Source organism: Nicotiana tabacum, chromosome 19, assembly GCF_000715075.1.
Source record: "Nicotiana tabacum cultivar K326 chromosome 19, ASM71507v2, whole genome shotgun sequence".
Lineage (NCBI taxonomy): Eukaryota > Viridiplantae > Streptophyta > Magnoliopsida > Solanales > Solanaceae > Nicotiana > Nicotiana tabacum.
In genome coordinates, this window is record NC_134098.1 from 148220678 (window position 1) to 148243598 (window position 22921).

Below are 22921 nucleotides of genomic sequence, written 5' to 3' on the forward strand. Positions count from 1 at the left end.
CGCGCAAGTCATAAATGACATAACAGAGCTATTTCAACTCTCGGAATCTCATTCCGAATCCTATATCAATAAAGTCAAATTCACGGTCAAACTTTGGTAATCTTAAGCCTTTAAGTTTCTAGTTTTAATTAAATGGCGATAATTCGATATAGGGACCTCCGAATTTGATTCAGGGCATACACCCAAGTCCCAAATAGCGATACGGATCTACCAGAACTGTCAAAATACTGATCCGGGTCCGTTTGCTCAAAACGTTGACCAAAGTCAACTCAAATAAATTTTAAAGCTCCATTTCACATTTAAATCAAAAAATTTACGGACTGCACACACAAGTCGAAAAATACTAAAAGGTGCTATGAGGTCTTAGAACACAGAAATGAATGTTTAAAATTTAAAGATAGACATATTGCGTCGTCACATTAGGCAATAGCCTCTAAACATGTTTTCTCGAGGAACAGTGGGCACTAAATTACCTGATCCTTCACCACTCACATTGCTTTACATCTCCTCATTTTGTACTTTCTTCTGCATCCACAATTAATGGTTAACTTTTATAATTAATGGTTAACTTTTATAATTAATGGTTAACTTTCTTTGCTCTCAAATTATAAGCTGAAATTGAGTAGAATGCAAAAATTGTGCATTGTTCTGTGAGGTTCAAATCGCAGCATTTTGCTTTACCTTTGCGAGTAAACAGAGTTTGACCCATTCTAAGTTTCAATCCCTGCATTTTAACATAGTTAGTTTAAGACCTTGGAATTAAAAAAAATCTAAGCAATTCAGTTTTCATGAATATTGACTGCCCTGGAACATGAAGAAAAAGTGATAAGATATCAGAATCAATTGACTTTTGACATTCAAACTTAACTTGGAATGTGTAAAGATTCTATTAAATAGAGGACGGGAAAAAAATTATTTGAAGTTGTATTTGAAAACTCTTGGAAACTACAGAGAAAATGCAGAAAAAGAATTTTGAAGGCTGCTGGACTGTTAAAGCTACTGTTTTGTTGAAGAAGAATAACCATTGTACAAACCCTTTGATATTCTTAGCGACATTGTTGACTGTTCTTTCGCATCCATTATAGTCCATTTAAATATTTATTTAAACCTCTTGCAAAGAAAAAGTAAGAAGATTTTTTCAAATAATACAAAAATATAAATTGAGAATAAGCAAAGAGAAAAAAGGAGAAAGAAAGATAGAAGAGTAAAAAAACAGGAATAGAAATTACAAAAATCTATCTATAATTGCTCCAATTATCCCTAAAATCGGCACAGATCCATGTTCCTTTGATCCCAAATCTTCAAATTCTTTGTTCATTGCAAAGTGTGATCTTTGGTTTGGTTCTCAGCGGTTTCAATCTCTTAGAGAGAGAGGGGGAGGGCTCTTTTAATTGTAGCAGTTATTTTGGCTTTCAAGAGCAGTTTTGGACAACCGTTTTTGGAGCCATTTTCTGCCTATTTTCTAGTTTCAAATAATTTTAGTAGGCGTTTGGACTTAAGAATTGTAAAATTCGAATAAATGTTGAAATTTTTTTTCGTGAAAATGATATTTGAAATTTAGAGTTGTGTTTGGACATAAATTTCAGTTTGGGTTGTTTTTGAAGTTTTGCGAGTGATTTGAGTGAAAATTTTGAAAAACAGTTTTTTGTAGTTTTTCAAATTTTCGAAAATTTCCAAAATGCATCTTCAAGTGAATTGAAAATTTTATGAACAAACGATGATTTCGAAAAAAATTAAAATTTTTTTGGAAAAATCTTTCATCAAATTTTATATCCAAACGGGCTCTTAAATTTTAAATTTAAATTCCAATTTTTTTGGAGATTTATCTAGAAAATGACACTTGTTGATATGTGATTATGCCACTTGGCATCATTACTTCTCCTTTTATATATATAGATAGATAGATAGGACAGTACATTTATTTATTTTGATTATGCAACTATTTTTTTGATATGTCATAATCTAAGCATTTGCATTCTCCACCTTTTATCCTCATCACAGGAAGTGCGTTCTGCACAGAGTTTGCTGCAACTAGTTTCACAAAGTAGCGTCCTGAGCAAGTAGAGATTGAAAAAACAGCAATATTGAAAATTCCCGAATTCATTTGCTTAGTAAAATCTCAGTAATGTGGTAACGTTAACAGAAGGTAACATTACAATAAGAAACTGACAATGAATTAGAAGATAATACAAATAATTAATTGACCCCCTTTTCAGTTATGAATAAAATTGAGAGGAAATGAGAAAGCAAACTGAAAAGGGACCAGTACACACAGATGAACAATCAGCTAGTAAATGGATGAACTGTGTTACACATGCCTGGGTTTTTGACACACCAAAGTGGCTGAATCGGTTCGGCACCTATTCCCCTGGCAACCATTCTGTACCTCCATTCATTCAGTCGATCAGTAGCCTCTGCATATCTCTTCATTCCTGTTTCATCGCGATTCCCTGACCACAATGTTTCTGCCATTGCTGATGCTCTTGGCCAGATTCTTGAATCCATAACAGTTGAATCAGCTTGTTCGGACCATAATGCTACTTCCCCTCCAATTACCAATTGAGCCTCCTCATCAGTCAGGCCATAGGTTATATCATAGTTGTAAATGGTTTCCCAGGTCTTGAAAGGTCCGCACCAGGATCCACCATTGCCTTGGTCAGTACCTGGTGGCTGGTCATAGCGGCTGTCATTTCCAACGAAGCTCCCATGGCCACAATCCAAGTAATAGTAATCTGCAGATGACACAATGACACGGTAGCCAGAAGTGACAAGCTGCTTAGTATTGTTTGGTCCATTATTCCAAGTTTGCATAATAACATTCTCTGGAGAAAGCAGAGATGGATTCACTTTCACATTAGCACTCAATATAACATCCTCCCAGTAGACCACCGTACGGTTGAGTGAGAGGATTTCAGGTAAGGTATTATTGATAAACAATTCGAGTAGCTGACTGAGAGTTCCATTGCTAGCGACAAACTTTTGGATTGATGGATCAGTATTCCAACACGCTGAATTGATCTCATCTGCTCCCCCGTGAAAGAGCGAATCTGGAAACATGGCGATAGTATCGTGGATGACATTCTTGGCTACTTCATAGGTCTTGGGACTCAAGGGGTTCAGTTGACCAGTGCCTGGTTCAGCTGCGAGAGCTGGACTACTTGCAGCAGGCCACCAGAACATATTTGCACATGTGATAATCTCAGGGTAAGCTTCAGCCCATGATCCTGTATGTGCTGCAATATTTTCAAAATTACAAAAATTTCAGAAGTTAGTAAGTTTTTGAAGCAAGACACAGCTTTTCCGAATTGTTAAAGTTAGATTCACATGATTTGTAAAGGTAAAAGTTCTAGTTCCGACCAGATAATGCGCTAGCAGTTCTAGTTCTTAAAGAACTTTTTTTGTGGATTAATGCGTGCTCAAATCAGCACAAGTGATGCACGCCCAAAGAAGTAATTGACAAAAGGTGTCTCCTTTCTCAGTTTAAGTGTTTAAATGAGACTGGTCACAAAATTCAATTTGATACTAGAGCACTACGCAGCAACAAATTAGTTTCACAAACTTAACACGAGAGAAACATTTAGGGAACGTGTTGAAAACCTATAATAAATAAAATTAAACTTTCTTCAAGATTTAAGCTTTTAGATGAGACCCTCCGTAGAATTGAAACAGTATGTTGTAATGGCTTTCCTCCTTACTTAGTGCATGATGTGAGTTCACTGTCTTTGTGAGCCTTACTGTAAGATAGATGACTGTGCCTAGCATCTGCATTTGGAATAGGGATTCTAAGAGAAAAGAAAAAGGAAATTCATATCTTAGGCTATATAGGTCCCAGGTCTGCTGATGAAAATTAAGATCCAATTCGGATAAAAAATATCAAGGCCACACCATCAATTAGCTGAATATTTTTAACCAGAAAAAGAAAAGAATCTGATCAAAATATTCAATATGATAACTTCCATGGCATGCCATTCAGTATTTTCACAAAAAAAGAAAAGAATCCATGGCATGGCCTTACCTAGGAATATCTAAACAAAATAATTGTACTTTGTAATCCACTGTGCATGAATCTATATTACCTTTTCTATAGCCGTATTCCAAGCTCTATACGTCCAGAAATAATTTTTTTGCCAATGGTGCTTTTATCATTATAGAAGTTGTTATTCAAGAAAAAGCTACCCCAAAACTCTAATTTCCCTTTGGCAAAGAGCAATTTTACTTAGCTTTGCTTTCACTTCAGATGCTACTAAAAGCATTAGGTAAACTTAGTTTACACTATTTATACACAGGAATCAATGTGACATTTATGGGGAAAATGGTTTTCTATGTGCTTTTCAAAACTATCACTACCTGCTTGCTTCTGGGGAGGGTTATTGCGTTTTGCCTCTAATTACTGGGATTATGGCATTTTGGTCAAGTAGAACAAAATGAGTTTTGGATATATTAATCTAGAACTTCTAAAATTATGAGCTCAAAATCTAATATTTATTGAAATTTCAATAATGTTTTACATGTATGTCCATGCTACTCTCTTCCGCCACTGGACTAGTTATTCCTAAAGGTTTTGTTTTCCATCAATTGTTTTGTATATGTAAAAAGTTATTCAAACCTTTTCACATAAGACAAAAAGTACAAAATAAATAAAAATATAAATTCACGAAGGTTCCTTTAAGTTCCAACAAATTAATTAATGATCCCCATGTTCTGATAAATTAAAATAATAGTACTTCATAAAGTCCAATCTTGTTCATTTACGGGGTTACCGAGAAAATTTAAACAACATTATCCGTTTGGGTGTAATAGGCATCCAAAAGTAACTTACCAGGCATGTCAATTTCGGGTAAAACTCTAACTCCATGCTCCAATCCAAATTCCACGATCTTCTGCACGTCCGCCGGCGAGTACATCATCTCATTGCCGTATGCTCCTTTTCCGGCGAGCTCCGGCTCCGAAGGAATCACAAGCGGAAACGACTGTGAATCAGTTATGTGCCAGTGGAAAACATTCAACTTGTTCATACTCATAGCTTTAATAAGCCTCAACAAGTCATCGACGCCGTAGAAGTTTCTCGAAGTGTCCAGCATCACACCTCGGTGCGCGAAAATCGGCAGATCGTGTATGTACACGCCGGCGGCGGCTCTGGTAGGGTTTCCGTACACGAGTTGCGAGAACGTCTCGAGACCTCGCATGGCTCCCCATACGGTTTCGGCGGTGATATAGGCGGAGGGGGAGCCGTCGGAAGGAGTGGAGAGAGCATAGGATTCGTTGACTCCGTGAGCAAGGGGTGAAGTGACGTCAGAGATGGAGATGATGAGGCTATGTAACGGTGTGGATGACGTCAGATTTATTGCGGGAGTGATGATTGTACGGTGGTGCTCGGAGAGGATGAGATGGAGGTAACGGTAAACGGCGGGAGTGAGGTAACGGTGGGGTGGGTGGGAGATGGTGAAGTTTGGGGAGAGGGAGATGGATTTTGGGTTGGGCCAATTGAATGTGGTGGGCTTGGGCCAGACATTGATTGGGTAATTTGTAGCTGTTGTTTGAGAAATGACGATAAAGAATAACAAGGAGATTAGGAATAGTGGAAGAAAGGAGAAAAATGTTTTCTCTTCTTTCATTTTGTGGTGTTGTTTTGAGGAGAGAAATGAAATGACTGAAGTTGAAGTAAGCCATTCAAAGAGTGGGGAGGAGTATTTATGTATGTTATTTTCTAGATATTAAATTTAGAATAAGAGTATGTGTTTGTTTGTTGAATCTTGTGTTGGAGATGTGTAGTTTGTTTGATTATGCTTGGAGTCATTTTCTCATAGATGAAGACTTGACTTTTAGTTTACTTTCCTTTCAGCTTCCAAGTCTTTGCTTCTTTGTTTGTCATTTGGATATCAAGTGACTGAAACTTCAATCTTCTTTTACTCTTAGTAAATTATTTTCAACTTGAGGCATTTCTTCTTTGGTCGTTTTGAGTCTCTTTTCCTGTCCAAAATAAAGCAAGAAGCAGTAAGCTAGTACTTTTTTAAAAATAAATTCATACTTACTGCCCCAATTAATGGCGTGTCAAATTAAATTAGATGTTTAGGATAAATATTCGTATGGTTAAGACTATTATATCTTTTGTAATTTTGTGCTTATTATGCTAGTAACTCTAGTTTAGCAAGATTTACCTTCTTGATAGGAAAATACAAAGCGTTTACGTTTACTTTCTCGTATAGACTAAGTACCTGATTTTTGGTTATTTGGTCCGGTGCAAATGATTTGCTATTGAGGAAGATGTACCTTGAGTCCTCTTACCAACGCCTTTTTATTTTTTTTATTTTTATAAATGATAATTAAGTTACGGCAATTAACCTAACTTTAAGTTTTTTACACTACTCGTGATTAGTGAAACAATTAGATGAACGTGAAAAAGGTTAATCAACGGCCTATAAGAGGTAAAGATTAGTTTACAGAGATTGCAGGCGAGCAGCTAAAGATTAGAAATAGTCGTAATCGTTGTCCCCTAAAAAATGGCCGGACGGCTGGAAATCTTTAACTTACTCTCGAATTTTTAGGATTTTTTTCTCACTTCTTCTCATTTCCTGCGTCCTAATATCTTGCAGATTTCCTCTTCTCTCTCTCTCTCTCTCTCTCTCTCTCTCTCTCTCTCTCTCTCTCTCTCTCTCTCTCTCTCTCTCTCTCTCTCTCTCTCTCTCTCTCTTTTTAAAAAGAAAAGAAAATATGATTCTTCTTAGGCCTTTGGGAACTCAGATTATGAAATGGTGCAGTGCCAAATGTTTTTTGTTGAGTATTTCCTAGTATTATTGTAGATATTCACTATGATGCAAAAGCCGACACCCCTGGTTTTTGTTTTTAATTTGTTTTTGCCCCTATGAAAAAATTGTTTTGTTAATAATGCGTTAAGGTTAAGCATTAAGATAGTTCTATATTGTGGTCTCAAGTGCAAAAATTGTATACTTTTCAGTTTGGCATTTCATGACCTCCAGGAACCAAAATGAATGAATAAATAATTACAAAATTAATTAGAAGGAAAATTGTTTGCATATAATAGAAGCAAATGACGAAAAAAAGGTTTGGTATAAATGCACATTGTAGAATCTAGTGATGCCTTTATTTATCGAGATCATATTTCAATCTCACACTTGTGGGTGTTTGACACATTTTGAGATCTACTTAATTTGAGGGGTTATTTTTTCAACTTCTACGTCAATTATGGAGAGAGATCAAAGATTTTAATGTTCTTTTGCTGGCATTTCTAATGCACAGATTTTTACTAATAACAGATTAAATAATTTTCACTGATGCAGAAGATTTTTAAGAAGTCACTTTCTACTTTGAGAATTCTCCTTCAACTTTACTCTCATTTTGAAAATTCAGCTTCAAATGATGCGGTTTATCGGTTCGATTAAGCTTAAAAGCGTATACCAATGAAATATTCTCATTAGACTAAAAAAATAGTAAGAGTAAAGTTTAAAAATACAGAATAGTTTACAAAGACCTGCTTGAGTTTAAAAGGCCAGAAGTATTCTCATTTATACAAAATACAAATATGAAACTGCCAATGAAACTAACTACAACACTATTTACAATAATATCCTTGTCACCCTCCCTCAATCTGAAGGGGAGGAACGAAAATGAAGATTGTCACGACCCATTTTCTGAACAAGTCGTGACCGGCACCCGGTCGTTAAATTTAACCGAGCGAACCATCTGCACTTATTAAAACTATTATAACCTCAAACTTTATATGCAACAAGGCAATACTTTAACCAAATACTTTTAATTAATTTGAATATCTAAAATAACCAACTCCTAAACTTTGTTCGTAGTAATTACTGAAACACTGCTAAGTTATTATCAAAAACATTTGAATCTTAACCCACCGACTGTGTCTATGAAGCATCTACTGATAAACTGACGCACTGCTCAGGACATGAGATTTCCTCGCCAGTTCCCCAAGTAAACAAAGAAATAGCTAAATAATGACGACTCAAAGGAATACTCCACGAACAAAAGCGGAGCTCACCAATAGCACTGGAAGCGAGGAAAACCCTAACTTGTAGCCTGCTCGCCTGCAAAACCGGTTCCTACGTTGTACCGCAGACCAACGTAGATTTTCAAAAAAAAAAAAGTCAGTACCATCCATTGTACTCAGTGAGTCTCAACGACAGGGGACAGAATTTTAATAAAATATACATTACGAGCAAAGATTCTAAATGCATGGAAAATATAAAGTTTCTAAGGACAATTCTAAAATAATTGCATAATAGCAGTTTATGAATATTTTAAAAAAAATCTTTTCTTTTTCTTTCTAAAAAAAATACTTCACTTTATACTTCGGGAGTTCCAACTATCCTGAATTATTTCTTTCTTAGTCACCGTGTGATCGGCACGGGTTCGATACCAACCTGATCGAATAGGCCTAATCCACGAGGTGCTAATCGCTTCATGGTTCTCAGCGCTCATGTACCATACCTTAGCCTGGCTAAGTAAATCCTCAGCAACGAGATCCTCAACTTGTGTGCTCCTTACTTTGGCACAAGTAGTTTCAGGAAGTCAACGCCTTAGTGAGGACCCTCAGCATGGACGATGACCCCTTCTCAGAATAAAGGATACTCCCAAAAATCTTTTCTTTCTAAAACTTTTTCTTGTGACTTTTCAAGTCTAAATCTTGTTTGAGAGTGATCTATCAATATTCATATCAATATTCTTGAGTGCATACATAGCATAAGTATGAAATAAAATTACTCAAAGTATCTTAAAAGTTCTATCTAACTCTTGAAACTTTAACATGTAAAATCGTGTAATAAAACATAAAATATGAAAATAGACGCTTATACTTCTCGAGTAATATACATAAGCTTTAGCTAGAATATACTTAGTCAACATATACTCACTCGTTCCAATTAAGCACATGTTGACTCTTTAAAATATTTTATCAAATATTTTTTGGGCATATTTTTGTGAGTAGAACCACTTTAGTAAAGGGTTATCCACTCACCTCAAAACTCCTCGAGCCAATATGTAGGCTCCAGTCCAATTTATACACATCAAACAATCGATTCTACAACAATCAATGCATTTTAATTAATTACAAAGTTTCACACCTAAACATTGAACTTATTATTGATACAGAGGAAGAAGGGAATTAGCTATTCAATTATTATACTGTAGGATAATTAAGAATAGAAAATTGTACATATCTGAGTTCAAGAACCGATGATTTGTAAAGAAACCTAGAATTTTTCGTTGCTTGCGTGAGTATTTCGCTGGGACGTGCTTCTGTTTCTTATCCGCAGAAGTTTGTTGCGTTGGTTTCTTTAGAATTTTTCCCTAACCCCCCTTTTCGTTCAAGGCTTAAGGCTTTAAGACTGCCTTTCGCTTTTCAACAACCCTTTTATGGGCTTAAGGGCTTTAGAATTGTTCCCCACCCTTTTTTGTTATTTTGTTCTTTTTTTATTTTTTAACTTAACTAATAATTAATGATACCCACTTTTAATAATTAATAATATTAAAATTATTAATATTTTCCTAATTGTCTATCCACTTATTTATAAATAGAGAAATAACCCAAAAGTCAATCACAGGAATTTAAATCCGTAATAGAAGTATAATTTTTTTATGCACTCAAGGCAAGATAAAATTAAAAATAAATCTATATTTAGTGTGTCTTGAAATTTTCAAGTGTTCTCTCAACTCATTAAGTTCTACTGGAGCCATCCTATAATGTGATGACCCAAAATGTCATCTTTAAATTTAATAATTAATTCTGTGTTCTAAGACCTCAAAAAATACTATTTATCATTCCTCGACTTGCGTAGCAATCCGTAAAATTTTTCGAAAAGTTTTCAGGTGAAAAAGTGGATTAAAATATGAATTAGAGCTTTAAAACTCAACTGAGTTGACTTTGGTCAATATTTTGAGTAAATGGACTCGGATTAGTGTTTTGACAGTTTCGGTAGGTCCGTATCGTGAATTGGGACTTGGGCGTATGTCCGAAAATAAAATTCGAGGTCCCTAACCCGAGATACGGAATTTTAATAAAAAATTAAAAGTTTAAGTTCAAATAGTGACAGGATGTCGAATTATGTGCAAACGACCCCGAAATAGAATTTTGATGATTCCAACAGCTCCGTATGGTGATTTTGGACTTAGGAGCGTGATCGAAATTTTATTTGGAAGTAGTGCAATTAGACTTGAAATGCCGAAAGATGAATTTTTGGGAAGTTTGACAGGAGGGTTGATTTTTTGATATCGAGGTCGGAATCTGATTCTGTAAATTGTAATAGCTTCGTTATGTCATTTATGACTTGTGTGCAAAATTTGAAGTCATTCCGGATTGATTTGATGTATTTCGGCACAAGATATAAAATTTGAAAGTTCAAAGTTCATAGATTTTTATTTGAGGTGCGACTCGTCGTTTTGATGTTGTTTGATATTATTTGAGGCCTCGAGTAGGTCCGTGTTATGTTATGGAACTTGTTGGTATGTTCGGACGGGGTCCCGAGGGCCTCGGGTGAGTTTCGGATGCTTAACGGATCAAATTTGGATTTGGAGGAGAAGCTGAAGCAGCCGGGCTGCTGGTGTGATCGTGCCTGCGCGAAAAAGGGACGCAGGTGCGAGCTCGCGGATGCGAAGAATGATTCGTAGAAGCGAAAATGCATGGGCTGTCCAGGCACCGCGGGTGCGAAAACAGTCATCGCGGGTGCGAAGACCGCGAGTGCGAAAACAGTCATCGCGGATGCGAAGACCGCAGGTGCGAAGAAATCACCACGGATGCGAAAATACTGGACAGAATGTTAAAAACAGAGGGAGTTCCGAGTTTTGCCATTTTTGGACCTTCAAGCACGATTTTTGGGGCGATTTTGAGAGAGAATTCAAGAGAAAACTTGAGATAAGTCACATGTGATCATTGTTAGTCAATTATATTGGATTATCATTGAATATTTCGAATAGATTACATGTTTTTGAGGTGAAATTAGAGAATTTGGGCCTAGGGATTTCAAAATGAGAATTTGAGATTTTGAGGTCAAGTTGATGTCGAATTTTTGTAAGAATGGTATGGTTGGACTCGTAATTTAATGGACGTTCATATTTCGTAACTTTCGCCGGATTCTGAGACGTGGGCCCCACGAGCTTTTTTTGAGTTAATTTCGGATTTTTATTAAAAAATATAGTATTTTCTTACAGAATTAATTTTATAATTTTGTTGACTGTATCGAATTAATTATGACTAGATACGAGTCGACCGGAATCGAAAAATCGAGAAAAAAGCATACTACTTGGTTAAATTGGAGCAAGTCGAGGTAAGTGACTTGTCTAACCTTGTGTGGGGGAAATTTCTCCTAAGATTGGTATTAATTGTAATGTGATGAAAGTCGTGTACACGAGGTGACGAGTGTGTACACGGACTAAATGTGAAGGATTATGTTTTTTAAATTGTGAAAATCATTGTTGCATATTAATTAATTTATTGAATCTTGTTATATTCTCCATCATTGATTTGATTTGTATACTTTAAATTTGCTTGACCTTTTCCTGCTAGTTGTTTTACATGTTTGGTTGAAACTTGGGTTCTTTTATTCTGTGCATTATTTAAAATTGATTTTTTTTAAATTAAATATATTTAATATGAAGTATTTGACATTTTAAATTTCGTATTGAAGCAACGTATTAAAAATTTTGAAATATTATTTTGCTAAATTATTTATTCTTGAATATTTTTGTAAGATTTTTGTACTCATTGTGATGGAGCCGTGGGCTCTTTATTATGGAAAAATATTATTGATGATTATGTTGGCATGAGCCGGGAGCTCTTTATTGTGGAAAATATCGTTGATTTATTTTGGCAAATTAAAATATTTGGGCACTTGAGGTGCAAATTGTGATATATTGTAATATTGATACGCATGCGGTGGTATAAGGTCTGGGTATTGAAACGCATACGGTGAGATAAGGGTAGCTTGATACGCGTGGCTAGTAGGGAGAACTACTAGAAGTCATGCGGTGTGATAAGGATAGCTAAAACGCGGGATGCTATTTCGGGAAAAATATTTTCTTTCAAATAAATTGTGAAGGCTCCCCCGGTGAGATAAGGAAATGAGATATTGTGAATTTATTTATGATTTGGGACTACGAGGCGGTACCTCGGGAGTGCCCTTGTTGATATTTATTTATGGCCGTAGTTGCCTTTGATTTTTGTTGTGATCTTTCTTAAAGTTGAAAAGAAATTCTATTTTGTTTCCACGAGGTATTTATTTGCCATTATTTTGTGTAATTAAATGTGACATACTACTTGATTCATTTTCATTGTCATTTTATCTTATTATATTATTTAAACATTTTTACCATGTCATTATTTATTCTCCAGTAGGGCCTGACCTGACCTTGTCACTACTCTACCGAGGTTAGGCTTGGCACTTACTGGGTACCGCTGTAGTGTACTCATACTACGCTTACGTACATCTTTTTGTGCAGATCCGGGTACATCTTATCAGACCAGGCATCAGTAAACTAGCCGTACGAGGAGACTTCGAGGTATATCTGCCAGCGCCCGCAGACTCCGGAGTAACCTTCTATTCTTGTTATGTTGCTTCCTTATTTTCTTTAGACTCTGTTATATAGAGATATTGAGGATAAATTCTTAGAAGCTTGTGACTTATTTCTACCGGGTTTTGGGAGTTAAAATTGTTTGAATTGTTGTTTATTTATTTCAGATATTTATTATTATTTCGCATTGATAGGCTTACCTAGTCTTAGAGACTAGGTGCCATCACGACATCCTACGGAGGAAATTTGGGGTTGTGATAAGTTGGTATCAGAGCTCTAGGTTCATAGGTGTCATGAGTCACAAGCATGTTTAGTAGAGTCTTGCGGGTCGGTACGGAGACGTCTGTACTTATCTTCGAGAGGCTATGGAACTGTTAGGAAATATCCACTTCTTTGATTCCTTATCGTGCGGCATTGATTTAGCTTAAAACATATATCTTATATTCCTTTGTATCCACTCATGTATGATATTGTGCACTCGGTATCAGTTGTGCGTCGACGGTTCGTGATGCCGCATATAGACTACGAGGGAGCCAGAGATGCTCAAACATTGCCTCAAGGTGTGGTTCCGACTGAAGATGCGTGGTACTGAAAGGTTCCCTGAAATTTACACGTGTTTAAGGCTTGAAATTTTGTAGAGGATAAGGTTGGGACTTGCGGTATGTCCGCCTCCTTAATAATCATATACTTCAGTACCAAAGGAGTTATAGAAACAACTCTAAATTTGCAGAAGGTCTACTCAGCGTGGACGTCACGGTTGCGGATTTTGGGGTGCTTTGGAGGAAGTACAGTTGTTGACGAGATTTTGGACTATGTGGTTCGTGCCAAGATTTGTCTGTATGGAGCTCTACGTTTGTGATCGTTGTGTATAAATTGGGGTACGGGTTACCCCAAAGAAGAATCGAAGAGTATGCTAAGAAATGGGTCAGCTCAACAGCGTTGAGTCAGCATAACAAAAGAAGAAATTTGCCTTGGGAGAGATAATTCTCCTCCGGTGTTCATGGCAAGCCTATGAAGAGGGCAGATCAGCCAATGCAACACCGCCCACTTGGCTCAATTCTCAGAAATATTTTTGAAAGAGTTTGTTTCCCGGGCTCTCCGTAATGCATGGTGCATAGGGTTTGAACGATTGCATCAGGTCACCATTGACGGTGTCAGAATATGTCATCAAGTTCAATAAGTTAGCCCGTCATACTCCTACTTTACTTCCTACAACTAGAGGGCGAGTCCACAGACTCATTAAAGGACTCAATTATGATCGTAAAATTTTGTACGACTTGGGAGCTACAAGATGATACTTTATTTCTGCTAGTTGTACGAATTGCCAAGATATTAGAATGTATTCGGGGTGAGGAAAAAGGAAACTAAGGAGACCAAGACGTCTGGAGGTTCTGGGGGATTCAGTGGATTCTACTCTGCAAGTATAAATCATTATGGCGGGGGCTCAGGCAGTCGGCCAGCCCAGTCTGCACATCGGATTACTTGGGGTACTCTAGTAAGTTCTTTTAATGAACCACCGACATGAGTTCCTATAATGGTTATTCCAGTTATCTGGCACAGATTCAATATGAGCAGCCAAACCGCAAAGGGGTTGTTATGAATATGGTGATACTAGGCACATCATGAGAAAATTGTCTCAAACTTGGGAGAGACTTATTTCATCAAAACACTCAGGCTACGTGCCCCATTGCACTTACTACACCACCCATACGACCAGTAAGGGGTGGAGGACAGAGGGGTAGAAGGCATCCTAGAGGTGGAGACCCAACCGTTGATATATTTGTTTTATGCTATGGCGGATATCGCTACATCAGTTGGTGTCGTTACAGGTACGACCTTGATATTATATAAAGGAATAATTTTCTTAACTTGATTCGGTTTTGAGTATCGAGACGAGTCCTCCTATTGTGCTCCACTTATGAGTGAGCTTCATAATTCTATAATCTACTTATGTGTTTACCCTTGTTGGGAGATTTTATGGAGATAACTACGCCTATCATTTCGTGTTGGTCACTAATAAGAGCTGCGAGGCTAAATGTGGCTTTCTGTTACTCATTTCGCTAAATTTTGATGTAAATTTCGAATAATTAATTATAAATTATGAATTATATGCCCTACCGTTGTGGGGTTCATTATGTGTTGTGATTTGGTGTAACCGGAATTATTTAAAAGGAGAAAATGGAAATTTTCGATTGCCACGATGTGCATATTACTTGTGATTCAGAACTAAGGACGAGATCCTCACATTTTTATATAAATTAATATGTTTAAACCGAGCTACGAGCTGCGGTGGAAGTTATATAAGGACGAGATCCTTGTGAGAAAAATTCTTGTGTTTAAGTTCTCCCTTGTGAAATTAAATTTGTACTATAGTACTAATAGGGAGTCATGCCTGTTAGGCTTATTGGAAAATTCTTATATGAAATTCTCTATGCATAGTTGTCAAATTCATGTTGTAATTATTAATTTTTAACCTACGAGGTAGGTGCCCGCCCAGGTGGCGTTAAATGTGACTCGTTAATTCAGATAAATAATTATGAGGTCTTTATGCCTCACATCTAGTTATCAGTATTGTGAAGGTTTGCAATGAGATTTTTGTTAACATGAGGTTAAATGACGATTCTGTAATTGATTATGAACAACTATTAAGACCAAATTGACCCAAGAGGGTGACCCATTTACAAGGTCAGACGAGTGTGAGTTGAGCTTTCAGAAGCTCAAGATCACTTTGACTCCGACACAAGCGTTGGTATTACTTACTTATTCAAGGTCTTATACTGTGTATTGTGATGTGTCACGTATTGGTCTCAGCGCGGTGTTGATGCAAGACGGTAGGGTGATTGCCTACGCGTCCAGACAGTTAAAGGTACATGAGAAGGATTTTTCGGTCCACAGCCTTGAGTTAGCAACTATTGTTCATGTCTTGAAGATTTTGGCGGCATTATTTGTATGGTGTCCATTGTGAGGTCTACACCGATCACCGGAGTCTACAACATCTGTTTAAATAGAAGGATCTTAATTGCGGCAGCGGAGATGGTTGGAGTTGCTTAAGGATTATGATATCACCATTCTCTATCATCTTGGGAAGGCCAATGTAGTGGCCGATGCCTTGAGTCGTAAGGCGGAGAGTTTGGGCAGCTTAGCATATTTACCGGTAGCAAAGAGGCCTTTGGCCTTGGATGTTCAGGCCTTGGCCAACCAGTTTGTCAGATTGGATGTTTCCGAGCCGAGTCGAGTTTTGGCTTGTGTGGTTTCTCAATCTTCTCTTTATGATCGTATCAGGGAGTGTCAGTATGATGACCCTCATTTGCTTGTCCTTAAGGATACAGTTCAACACGGTGATTCCGAGGAAGTCGCAATTGGAGATGACGGTGTATTACGGATGCAGGGCAGGCTATGTATGCCTAATGTATTACGACCCTGCATTCGTAGAACCCCATCTTCCCCCAAAGGAACCTGTTTGGCATCATCGTGCTGCACCGTGTCCTTAAGGACAATTAAGTGAGGATCATCATACTGCCTCTCTCTGATGCGCTCATATAAAGAAGACCGAGCGACTGTGCAAGCTAAACTTTCCGAAAAATTTTACGTACTGCGCACGCAAGTCGAGGAATGATAAATAGTACTTTTCTAGGTCTTGGAACACAGAATTATTTAATAAATTTAAAGATGACATTTTGGGTCATCACAAGAAACCTAGAATTTTCCGTTGCTTGCGTGAGTATTTCGCTGAGACGTGCTTCTATTTCTTATCCGCAGAAGTTTGTTGCATTGGTTTCTTTGGAATGTTTCCCTAACCCCCCTGTTCGTTCAAGGCTTAAGGTTTTAAGCCTGCCTTTCGCTTTTCAACATCCCTTTTATGGGCTTCAAGGTTTTAGGATTGTTCCCCATCCTTTTTTTATTTTGTTCTACTTCTTTTTTTAACTTAACTAATAATTAGTGATACCCACTTTTAATAATTAATAATATTAAAATTATTAATATTCCCCTAATGGTCTATCTACTTATTTATAAATAGAGAAATAACTCAAAAGTCAATCACAAGGATTTAAATCCGTAACAGAAGTATAATTTTTTTATGCACTCAAGGCAAGTTAAAATTAAAAAAATAAAATAAAAATTAAATTCTATATTTAGTGTGTCTTGAAATATTTATAAATTTGAGAAGTGTTACAAAGATTGGCAATAAACTCCTTGAATTTTGTAGCAGAGACAGCTTTAGTAAAGACATCTGCAAGTTGTTGCGAGGTGGGAAGATGAGAAACAGTAAGATCACCTTGACTAATCTTCTCACGAATAAAATGATAGTCCAAAGCCACATGTTTCTATCTGGAGTGAAATACTGGATTATACGCCAGATGTATGGCACTAATATTATCACATTTTGCAAGAATAGGAGTACGTAGATAAATGCCCAAGTCACGTAAGATAAATTGTATCCATGTAGCTTCAGCAGTTGCAACAACTAGTGCACGATATTCAGCTTCTGTGCTGGAACGGGAAATAGTCAGTTGTTTCTTTATAGAGCAAGAGATCAAGTTATTCCCAAGAAAGATGCAAAATCCAGATGTTGACCGACAAGTTGCTGCACCACCTGCCCAGTCCGAATCTGAAAATATTGTTAGAGAGACGGAGGATTGTTTGCAGAGCTGCAGGCCATGAGAATGGGTTCCTTTAAGATAACGAAAAATCTACTTAACAGCTTTAAGATGAACTAGCCGAGGTTGATGGAGAAATTGTGAAGCCATGTTCATAGCAAATAGTATATTCGGTCGCGTAAATGATTACTATTGAAGGCTTCCTACCATTTGGCGATATAGAGAAGGATCAATAAAATTGGCCGCGTAAATGATTACTATTGAGGCTTTTCTTGAAACATAGAAACATAGGGAAACAAGGATTCTATAAAATTTACATGACGTGAAATAATTATCCAATTAGTGGATGGATCCAAACATTTGAACCCCTTGTGTTGAGTAGATAGTCCAAGAAATAAGTAAGGTGTAGAACGAGGCTGAAACTTGTGAGCAAAAGAATGTGCAACATAAGGGTAGTACAGACACCCAAATATCTTAATTAAATTGTAATCTGGTGGTTTACCATACAATTTTTCATAAGGAGAAATAAAATAGAGAACAGGAAGTGGAGTAGTATTAATTAAATTAAATGAACACCAAAGAGAGAGGCATCCGCCCAAAAAGAACAAGGCATTGAAGCTTGAAAGAGAAGACATCGTATCAGATTATTAACATGTCGGTGCTTTCTTTCTGCACGACCATTTTGAGCAGAGGTATATGGACAAGAGAAGCGATGAACAATTCCATGCTCGCTAAAAAAAGAACGAAAATGAGAATTGTTATACTCTCTGCCACCATCGGATTGAAAATATGCAATAGATGAATTGAAAATGTTTGAGTCCGATCTATAGAACTCTTTGAATTTATCAAAAGCCTCTGATTTGTTCCGCATTAAATAAATCAAAGAGTATTTTATGTAGTCATCAAAAAATAAAATATAATAATGAAAATCAGAATTTGAACTAAATGGAGCTTGCCATACATCGAAATGAATTAAAACAAAAGGAGAGTTTGCAATATTATGAGAAGAATTAAATTGCAACTTAGATTGTTTACCTAGGTGGCAAATATTACAACCAGAATTTTCAAAAGATGAATTACATGGAATAAAATCCCTACGAACTAAAGCTGCTAGAGAACGTTGCCCCGGATGGCCTAAACGTTGGTGCCAAAGAAAGGAAGACGAGACAACACTTGAAAGAGAAACATGAGAGGAGCTACTGGAGACTGTGCGAACTGGATAGAGAGAGCCATTATTCTCACAATGAAGTAACACTTGCTTGGTCTTCTTGTCCTTAACAAAAAAACCAGAGCCAGTGAACTCAATGAGACAATTTTTGTTATCCGCACATAAATGCTGAATTGACATTAGATTCTTCTGTAGAGAGGGAACATATAAAACATTCTTTAATTGAAGAGGCTTCGAAGACGTAATAATAAAAGAAAAACCAGTAGATAAAATGGAAAGATGATTACCATTTCCAACCATCACCTGTATTGAACCAGTGTAAGTAGAGGGAGATGATAACAGAGATTGATTGTTCGTCATATGCGCAAAAGCACCAGAATCAGGATACCATACAGAAGGTTGGACTTCCTCCAAATTCATAGCAGCAAATGATTTTGGTAGTGAATTGGGAACTTAAGAATGGTTAAACCGGTTCCTACACTCGAGAGCAATATAATTAAAGTGAAAACAGATTTGACATTGTTTAGTCGACGTGAAAGGAGGTCGACCAAGAACTCCATCACCTGGAGAGGAAGGACAAAATATTTGTTAAAAACCAACCCATTGATTTGAGAAATTAGAGCGAGAAGAGTATTGACCTCGACCCCTGCCTTTGTTCGATCTACCACGACCATGTCCATTGTATGATACTTTTGAATATGTATTAGTATGAGATAAACTAGAAAAATGAGGTTGAGAAACTGGTTGTGTTGGAGTAGCAGCAACTAAGGCAGTGTAAGAAGTGGAATCATCATTATTTGTTGCATTAATATGTGCTTCTTCAGTGCAATGCTAGAAAAGTTGGGAGAGTTCCTGTAGCAATCAATCCAGAGACAAAAGTTCGATAGGAAGATGGAAGTCCTTGCAATGCTTGGATTACTAAATCATCATCAGAAACTGGTTTTCCAACTGCTCTAAGTGAACAGGCAAGAGAGTGGAGTTGTTGAAGATAATCCTCCATGGAAAGTGAGTCTTTCTTAAAATTTTGAAATTTTGATTTCAGATGAATTGACGAGGATGAAACCTGATAAAGGTAGAGAGAAGCAAGAACATCCCACGCCTCTTTGGAAGTTTCACAAGCATAGTTAAGAAGGGAATCAAGAACTTTAGGTGAAAGAGTGGCATTGATCCAACTGAGTGTTATGGTATCACATTGAATCCACAGTCGATACTCATCATGGGTTGATGCTTGACATGGAATAGAGCCATCAACCAAAGAAAGAAGGTTGACTTTTTAGAACAGTAAGAAAAACCTTTTTCCATGTAACATAATTAAGATATGTCAACTCAATAGGTACAAAACCTTTAATATTAGAAATAGTTGGAGGAGGATTTGGAAGACACAAAGAGGATTGAGAGGAGATCATCTGATTTGGAGAAGAAGTTTGAGTGGAAGAACAAGTTTGGGAAGCCATGGTGCTCTTGATACCAAGTTGAAGTTTAAAAATACAGAATAGTTTACAAAGACCTGCTTGAGTTTAAAAGGCCAGAAGTACTCTCATTTATACAAAATACAAATATGAAACTGCCAATGAAACTAACTACAACATATGCATACAACACTATTTACAATAATATCCTTGTCAGTAAGTATCATGTGTGAATTCTCTCATAATTGTTTTTTAATAAATTATATGTTTGTTAATTTGTTCAATTCTTACTAAACATATTTTAATTTATCAAAACCTTACCTGTAACTCTCACAAAGTAAGATTAAAATAACTTTTATAAAAAAAAAAAAACTCCAAACTGATATAAGTAGTTGGTTATAAAACAGAACCAAGCCTTCTCATGTATAGGACAAGTTGAAGAATAATATATTTCGCGCATCTCAAATTGTTAGTCACTTTTCTTTTTGAGGGATAACTAATTTTATGAATTTTAGAAGTGAAACTACACGTTAAGTTTTTAAAAATTAAAAACAAAACAAAACTTTTCAGTCACAAAATATATCTTCTTAAAATTGTGTGGGCCGTGAAAGACGTACCTGTTGATTACTAATTTGATTTAAATAGTAATATTCCAAGTGTGAATGCAGTGATTTATCCATTTTCGTATCTTCCGGCTAATTAAGTAAAAGAAAGATAATTAAGAGCTAATTAACAGGTGAAGCTTACATTTGTAACCCCCAAATCTCACCATAACTATAGGAACTAATAATAACAGTAGATTTAGGAAAAATGCATCCCAAAGAATACTCTCTTTAACAGATACTGTAGTTTATCTAATGTGTAAATTCAAACGACGATTATGATACACAAATCTGAAAATGAGAAGCGGAGCGATCTTCTCCGATCAAATATTTTTTTGAGTATTTGTATTGCTCTCAAACCATTTTCATTTTTTTAGTACAGCTTAACACTATATATTCTTCAATTTTCCTCCCAAAAATTAACCAGAAAATTAGTTAAGGTTTTTGTGACAGTGAATGCTACCGGTAGTGATTGTATTGTATGTGACTGTGTGTATCGGCGGCGGCGACGCTTTCGACGGTGAGAGGAAATTCGGAAGAGCTGCGACGCTTTCGACGCCGATCATGTCGTCAATATTTTGGTCTCAGCTCTTTCTGTTACGCACAATTCTCTTCAAGGTACTAATGAACAACTCTTTCTCTCTATCATTTTATAACTTCCATGCAAAAAAAAGAGTTTCTCTTTCCATATTCTTATAATTTTCAATTCTCCATTTCGTTCCTCTTCTTTGAGCGTGTTTAATTGTATTATAGTGTTTGGTTAATTTTCATAAGAAAACATGTTTTGAGAATGATTTCTTCCACTTATTGGTGCAAGTCATTTTGCCAAGTCTTATTCCATACTACTCGCTCCTACCAATACTTTAACATTATTCTTAGGGTGTGTTTGGTGCGAAGGATAATATTTTCTTTTTTCCTAGAAAATGTTTTCATGAAAAATGAGTGGTTTTATCACTTATTTTTCTTTGTTTGGTTGGTAAGTGAAAATATTATTTCGGAAAATACTTTCTAGTGTTTGGTTAGAGGGTAGAAAATATTTTTTAGGAAAATAATTTTTTATGCTACTCTCCTCAGCCATCTTCCCCCAAGTCCCTATGTTTCTTGTGCTCTCCCCTCCCCCAGCACCACCAAATACTCAATATTTTCATTACTCTATTTTCTTCAAAAATTTAATTATTCTTCTAAAAATTCGCACAAACCCAAAGGAACTAATGCGTTGCTTTACTTTTTTACACAAAAATAAAGTTGAAATTTGTGCTCCATAACTAAAAAAAATACTTTTTTTTTTAGTTGAAAAAGAAAGTACTATTTTCTACAATATGAAAATAAAGTACTCATTTTGTTGAAATAAAAGAAAATACATTTTCTACATCATGAAAAGAAAATACTCATTTTGTTAAAATGAAAGAAAATATTTTTTCTACATCATGAAAAGAAAGTACTGTTTTTGTTAAAACGAAAAAATAAAAAAAAAAATTTATATCATGAAAAGAAAATACTTATTTGTTGAAATGAAAAAACAATTACTACTTTATCTATAACATGAAAAAAAGTATTATTAATAATATTTTCATTTAGGATGGGGGTGAGGGGATTGGGTGGGTATGGGGTGGGCGTGTGGGGGTGGGTTGGTGGGAATGGAAAATGGGAGAAAGGTTGGAAAAGAGTTTTGGAAAATATTTTTTTTTCTCTTGATCGGGAAAACATTTTCCTTCAATTGTAGGGAAATGAGTTCACGAGGAAAATATTTTTCAAAATATTTAAGCCAACCAAACATGGAAAAATTGAAAAAAATTTCGAAAAATATTTTCCTTTGTACCAAATACACCCTTAATCTTAATATTTAAACATTTTCAACATCCTTTCGTTCCAATATATGTTGCCGAGTTTACCACGGAATGAAGTTGAAAAAATATAGAAAAACTTCTCACACTTAGGTTCGCACCATATAATGCGCATTAAAGGAGGAAATCTTCTCTATTTAAGAACTTTTCTATTTGAGGGGCTCAAAATTGAAACTTATTTTAATGGTGAGGCATCTTATGTATTCCAGCATAACTCTTGACATTCAATATCAAACCCACTTAATATTGGAAAACAATATGGATCTCTATAAGTGTTCAATAATAAAACTTCAATATCAAAACGAATGAACCTTTTACAATTTAAGAAGTCAAAATATTTCTTTGACTATATTCTTTACAAATAGTGTTTAAATATTTAGAAATATTAATTATAGTGACTTATAATACTCTTTGTTCAGTTTCTATATAAATATATAAATTATCTTGAAAAACATAAGGAATCTATATCTTAATTCACATTAAAAATAAGTAAATGACCCTCGTATTCCGAAAAGGTTCAAAGAAAATGAAACAGAGGGAGTATTATCCAGATATTCAATGTCTAAAGGGGTGCGGGTTTGATGATTTGCTGGTAGAAACTAGGGGGAGATTTGCACATATAGGATTTTTTTGTGCCACCGTTTGAATTTTGATCCGTCAAAAAATATTTTAAAAGAATAGTCCCAATGCCATAATTTTAAAGCATGTTGACTAAAATTTTAGCGCTCATTGCTGGAATTTTAAAGTACACTGCCAAAAT

The 22921-nt window shown here is 35.9% G+C and overlaps 1 protein-coding gene across 1 annotated transcript; it reads right to left on the reverse strand.

Annotated features, from left to right (window-relative positions):
• Positions 1-2086: 2086 nt before the first annotated feature.
• Positions 2087-5717, reverse strand: LOC107803148 (beta-hexosaminidase 2). The gene is made up of 2 exons (XM_016626786.2): positions 4820-5717; positions 2087-3233 (listed from the first exon to the last, which is right to left on the reverse strand). The coding sequence occupies exons 1-2, from the start codon at positions 5613-5615 to the stop codon at positions 2284-2286; spliced, it is 1746 nt and encodes a 581-aa protein (XP_016482272.1). The 5' UTR covers positions 5616-5717; the 3' UTR covers positions 2087-2283.
• Positions 5718-22921: the final 17204 nt, after the last annotated feature.

Bases quoted from the DNA above. Each gene is read 5' to 3' on its own strand.
- LOC107803148 (XM_016626786.2), bottom strand. From the start codon at position 5,615: ATGAAAGAAGAGAAAACATTTTTCTCCTTTCTTCCACTATTCCTAATC. The intron at 3,234-4,819 runs GTAAGTTACTTT...AAAATATTGCAG, and splicing joins ACCCGAAATTGACATGCCTG to CACATACAGGATCATGGGCT.